Raw genomic sequence first — 5,849 nt, forward strand, 5'->3', positions numbered from 1 at the left:
AATATTAATAAAATATGTCCCTTTCCTGGCTCTACAAGGCTTTCCTAGCGACCCCTCCCATATGTCGGCCAAATTTCCACGTCCTGACATTGACTCTGTTCATCTCTGCAGTTCCAAGAAAGAATGGCCTGTAAGAATGGACAGGAGGTAGCTAGGCTATCTCAATATTCACCAGCCTATCTCCTCTTTACCTGTCCCTCCGCCTTGACCTTAACCGGGATCTCATTATCTCTCACGCCGGAGCATCTACATTTTTCATTTACCTCACCTCTCTTCCCTCCAGTACCAGAGATCCCACCTGCCTTGGCCTTTCTAGCGGTTGTGTGGCAACCTCAGGATCAAGCTCAAACCACTCTACTCAATAAAGGCATCTATTTTACGAAAGCTGCTATCCCACACCCACGTCACCTCTTGCATGTGTTTTGCTTCATCCAGTGTTGTCCCATGGGTGCATGACTATGACTGACATTTCAGGAGGGACAATAATTCATTGTGCAGAAGTATTCTGTGCATTCCAGTAGGTTTAACAGCCCTGGCTCCTGCCCACTGCATGCCTGTGGTACCCACCTTCAGATATTGTGACAACTAAAACATGCCCCGGATGTTTCCAAACACTCTGAGCTGCCCCCTTCCCAACTGACTACCTCCTACTGGTCCTTCATACCTCAAGTGCTGAGCTGAGCCACATGGAGCTGCTTTGGTTATAGTCCAAGAAGATAGTATTAGCTATTTGATACAGCTAACCTTAATATTCTCTTCTCCTGGAAGCCTTTGCTAATGATATACGAAGATACCCCATGACTGTCTCTATTAAAGAGCTCGCCACCAGGCACCTGTAATTGTCATCTCTTCCTCTTACCACATGGTTTAACTCTAATTAACTATGAGCACATTACCAACTCTTACATCACTTCATCTCTCTAGCACTTGTGTTGGGCGCAGAAGGAGACTAATTCTGGGCTGGCTGAACCAATGAACAGGATGGTAGGCATACTTTCCCTGATGACTCAAGGTTACTTACTATTCCTAGGCAAGTAGATGTCTGCAGGGCACAGTGAGCCACTATACTTTTTAGCTTGCCATCAAAAGACCCAGCTCAGGGCTGCATCATTGGTGTGTGTGTGTGTGTGTGTGTGTGTGTGTGTGTGAACTTTGCTTTACTGCATCAGCATAAATGTCTTCAGTGGACCTTGGTGCTCTTTAGAAACAGACGCAGATCATCTGGAGGACTATGGGGGCACACTGGTGACTCTACAGAATTATGCCATTGTTTGACAGGCCTATCGCTAGCATTTTTTCTAGCTTTAACCATTAGACTTAAGATGCTAAGTCTCCCTTCTGGCTACTAAGGAGACTGGCTTCTAGGACTTTCCTAAGTAGTTACTTTCCTTTGCAAAACTGCTTAAAGGTGGCTCAGGATTTAAAAGTAGAGAAACGTCCCCAGTTGAGATGAAGAGCTGCTAATGAGAAGATGAGCCAAGTGACTTTGCCCAGTATTTTCTAAATGGTTGCTGTTTCTCTATAGCCCCAAAGCATATGGCTCTACTTATTTATGTCAAAATGTTTATATCAGTAAACACTGGAGTATGCATCTAAAATATAGGACAATTCTAATTTTGGAGGGATGACTTCCGATTATAAAAGTGCAACCTATTTGTTGTAATCCATATAGATAAAGGCCAGGCCACGAGGAGCAGGAACAAAGAGGAAAGCCAGGAAAAATTAACAAAGATATATTTTTTTTTCAGAAAAATATTCATGTGTGTTGTAACCTTAAATATCTTGACAAGTAATACGTGACTCTATCAACAAGTAACTTTTCAGGTCTTTTATTTTCAATACATTCATAATTCTTTTCTGCTATATAAGGTAATCACATCAGTTTAAGAGACAATTAAATACACAGAAGAAAATTAAATATTTTTTACAACAGGTTATTGCTTACATGAAGGGTCCATATAATCTTATTCCCTTAGACGTAATATTATACCTTACAGCAAATCCTCCCTTAGATTGTGGGAAATTAACATTAAATAGCTAAACATAGAAAACCAAGATCTATAAATAACATAAAAAACCACTTAACTCTAACATGAGCTTAAACAAGACACAGTATGATGCAATATGAATCAACTTCATCCATTGGACAAGTCCAGTGGGACACAAAGCAGGTCTGTGCAATGATGTGCAGGTGAAGCCTTCAGCCCCAGCTGTGAGCATTTCGTCCTTGGGCTGTGTCCAATTTCATCCCAGAAACACATCCATTTTTACACCTTCTTCTTGTTCTTAGCTTTCAGGCTGTAATAAAAGAGGAAACATGTGAACTGCAAGTAGAGGAATGGATGGTAGGTACTTCCCAAGCCTCCATTCTTATCTCAATATGAAAAGCAGCTTGTCTGAGAAAGGATGGCCATGTTCAACATAACTAAAGCTAGTTAATGACAGGAAGAGGAGAAGGACACTTCTCTCGACTTTCTGTGTTCAGTGTATGCGGTGCAATCATGTTAGCTACCATCTGTTGATCAAATGCTACATTACTGATGTGAACCAGAATCACTGGTCTCTTTTTAAGTCAATTTGTCCTTCGGGATTTAGTAACCAACCACGTGTCAGGAAGTCTATAAATGATACAAAGAGGAAACATCCTTGCAAGGAGAATCAAGTAGCTAACGACTATCAGATGCCCAGGGAAATCTAAACCATCATGTGAGAAAAGTTATTACGTTAAAATAATAACAAACACGACAATGGTGTTGACATATAAGTGCAAAATGAAGTCTGTGTTTGCACAGTCTAATTCAAATTCCCTCTTCTAAAGTCCGATGTCTCTAGACTGAAGACCTCCAAAGGCTCGCCGCCTACACCCTTTATCCTGTCCATCAGTGACCCATACCTGAGGTAGCGCACGGTCTTTTTCACCCAGTCCTGCTTCGGATCAGCACACACGGATATTTTCCTTTTTGTGTAAAGGCTAAAAATCAAAAACAAAAACTTGTAGTTGTGTTCAGTAAGCATTTAAATGTGCTTGTTTTGCACAGAACATGCAGGGAAGCTTCATGTGCTAGTTTTTTGTTCCACAGACTAAGCATTTGGTTGCAGAGATGAAAGGAAAGGGAAAATGCGTGTAGTCCATCCTGCTAGAAGGAATGGAAGGGACTTCTTTAGACTCTCCCTACGATCTAACAGATGACTATGCAGTTGCAGAACATGTAATGCCAGACTTCTCATCCAATGTTGTTGCTGCCAGAGGCTGGTAACAGGTATGTATGTGGCTAGTAGCTTGTATTATTCCAAAATAGAATACCCTAAACGAACCATGAATATTTTAAGTGATATTATAATTAGCCTCATTTTCCAGTAAAGAAAAACAATCTGCTTTCCAAGGTGTCTTCCATGCATTACATTCAACATTATTCTAGAAAGTGACTTCTGCTCTGGGCAACACTTACTTTTTCAAAAGCTAAACTTCGGACTTACTTCGGTCCTACTTCAGCTTTGAAGTACATATGATATAAAGCTATTTTGTTCCAAGTATTATTTCTGAATACAATTCCAATAGGTTAACATGTTTCTGAAGTCTCCATGTGTTCCTGACATGATGGAATTAGAAAGTTAATAAATGACTTACATGATAGCGTTAATGTCACAAGCTTCATCAGCTAGCTGTTTCACGAATCCCACAAAAATTTTGGGAGGGTAAATGTGCTTTGTGTACCGAAGGCAGCAGTCAAAGTTGCTTGCTGCTAAAAGAAAAAAATAAATTCCATTGAGTTCACAGGAAAGAGTTTTCATATTTGGAAACCTGATGGAGGATCTTTGAGGTCTAATTTAACATAACTCCCAGATATCAATTTTTTTAATGAGAAGCTGTAATGTTTTGGTTCAACTAATGTAGGCAAAGTCTGCTCATTTGTTTCCTGGTTGCCCAGACCAAAATAATCACACAGAAACTATATTAATTACAACACTACTTGGCCAATGGCTTATGCATATTCCTAGACAGTTCTTACATCTTAAATTAATTCATTTTATTATTCCATGTATTGCCATGAGGCTGTGGTTTACCAGAAAGTTCTGGCATCTGTTTCCTTTACACAGCATCTCTTTGACTCTGCCTACTTCATATATATATATATATATATATATATATATATATATATATATATATATTAACCTGGCTATATTCTCCCCTGCCACAGGCTGAAGCAGTTTCTTTATTAACCAATGGTAATAAAACATATTCACAATATGCAGAGGGGAATCTCACATCAAACTAACACAGTATACAAGCCATGGCTTCTTTAGGTCTTTAATAAGAAATTCAATTACCTCATTGCTGTTTGCCCTAATCACTCAAGAATATGGGTATTCATCCCCACCACCATCCTTTAAAAATAAAAGACCTGTATGGAGAAGCATTTCATATTCAGAATATAGGGTAAGGGAGTCAAATTTTAATCTGACCTCTGGCTACTGAGTAGACAGTAGTGAAATTACAAAGAAAATATGATTTTCTAGGAACTACAAAAAAAAAACCACGCAGAGGAAAATGTAACCATTAGGAGTTGTGCTCAAAGCACTCTGAAACTGTTGTATGGGCTGGTGGAATTTAAATCCTGTTCATAAAGTTCACCACGTGTTTACAGGCATGCACCTGTTGTAGATAGTGATATAATAAAGCAATACGCAGACACTCCTTGGAGTTAAAGTGTAACCTGCTGTAAAGGTACTGAATAAATGTTATCTCAAAGTTGAAGAACAATGTCCTCCAGGCCTCACAGGAACCCTGAGGCCCAAGTGTCACAGTCTGAGCCTTAATGGGATATTATGAACTTTACTAATATTACTTAGTAAAGAAGAATGGTTGGAAGTGAAATGCTCCCCACTTTTCTGAATGACCATATATCCTGAGAATGTCAGACTCAGAACATCACTCCCAGAAGAGGTACTTGGACCTTATCTGGAAGTAGAAGTGTTTCTGAAAACCATTCACTCTCCAAATCTGCTAGAATTGACAGCAGTGAAGATCCTTGGTTGCTCTTTCCTCCTCCTCTTACCCATGAGCCAACCAGTCCCTCTTACACACTTCTTAGCAGGCTGCTGTCCACAGGGCACTTCCAGATGAGGTCTAGGGATGAGGAAAGCCTTTTTCCCACCTGGACCAGCAGAAGGGGCAACACTTACCATCTGACTGGCTGCAGAGGTGACCTAGCACCACCAAGGCCAAAACAATGAAGAGCAGGCTCTTGCCACAGCAGGACATTCTCAGCTCCAGGAGTGATTAGCTCAGTGCTAGGTGCTCACTGCTGTGTATCCAGTGCCCTGTGAGCGTTCTGCTCCACCAGCAGCCCTACTTATAGCAAAATATTGGGAATGTACACAAGAAGGCGTGTTCTAACTCGGGGTTTTCCCCCATTGATTAATCTGGCTCCTCGTGTCATCACAGAGAAAACCCACAGGGAAAACTTCCTGCCTTTCCCTAATGTTGGGAAGGTGTGAAGGTCAGGTGGGGGCTGGGAGGGGAGGGGAGCCCAGAGGAAGGGAGAGCAAGGGAGGGGAGAATCATGTTAATTCCTCTCCACGTAGGAAGAAGAAAAGCTACTCAGACTAGTGGCCCAGAAATGGCATCTTTCCAGGTTTAACTTAATCTCCCTCTTTCTTTTTTTTTCTCTCTCTGAAAGAGAGGAACAGCCTCTGACTGGGAACATTTTCATACTCCTATTGTTACACCAGTTTCCTTCCCAGAGCCAGCCCTGGAGGGGGAAGATCAGGCGTGCTGCAATAAAAGTTTGTGATTATATGATTGATACTTAGCCGTCACAGAAGATTCTGAATTTCTAGACCAACAT

General features: G+C 40.9%; 1 protein-coding gene across 1 annotated transcript; it reads right to left on the minus strand.

Annotated features, from left to right (window-relative positions):
- Positions 1 to 1,829: 1,829 nt before the first annotated feature.
- On the minus strand, positions 1,830 to 5,312 carry Ccl20 (C-C motif chemokine ligand 20). The gene is made up of 4 exons (XM_057762805.1): positions 5,185 to 5,312; positions 3,629 to 3,743; positions 2,894 to 2,971; positions 1,830 to 2,298 (listed from the first exon to the last, which is right to left on the minus strand). The coding sequence occupies exons 1-4, from the start codon at positions 5,261 to 5,263 to the stop codon at positions 2,268 to 2,270; spliced, it is 303 nt and encodes a 100-aa protein (XP_057618788.1). The 5' UTR covers positions 5,264 to 5,312; the 3' UTR covers positions 1,830 to 2,267.
- Positions 5,313 to 5,849: the final 537 nt, after the last annotated feature.

The sequence above is a fragment of the Chionomys nivalis genome, chromosome 2, assembly GCF_950005125.1.
Source record: "Chionomys nivalis chromosome 2, mChiNiv1.1, whole genome shotgun sequence".
In the NCBI taxonomy this organism is placed as follows: Eukaryota; Metazoa; Chordata; class Mammalia; order Rodentia; family Cricetidae; genus Chionomys; species Chionomys nivalis.

Excerpts from the sequence above, each read along its gene's own strand:
- Ccl20 (XM_057762805.1), bottom strand. The coding sequence starts at position 5,263 with ATGTCCTGCTGTGGCAAGAGCCTGCTCTTCATTGTTTTGGCCTTGGTG. Across the intron at positions 2,972-3,628 it reads TGTGACATTAACGCTATCAT|CCTTTACACAAAAAGGAAAA; the intron begins GTAAGTCATTTA and ends TTTGATTTTTAG. Across the intron at positions 2,299-2,893 it reads AAGACCGTGCGCTACCTCAG|CCTGAAAGCTAAGAACAAGA; the intron begins GTATGGGTCACT and ends CTTTTATTACAG.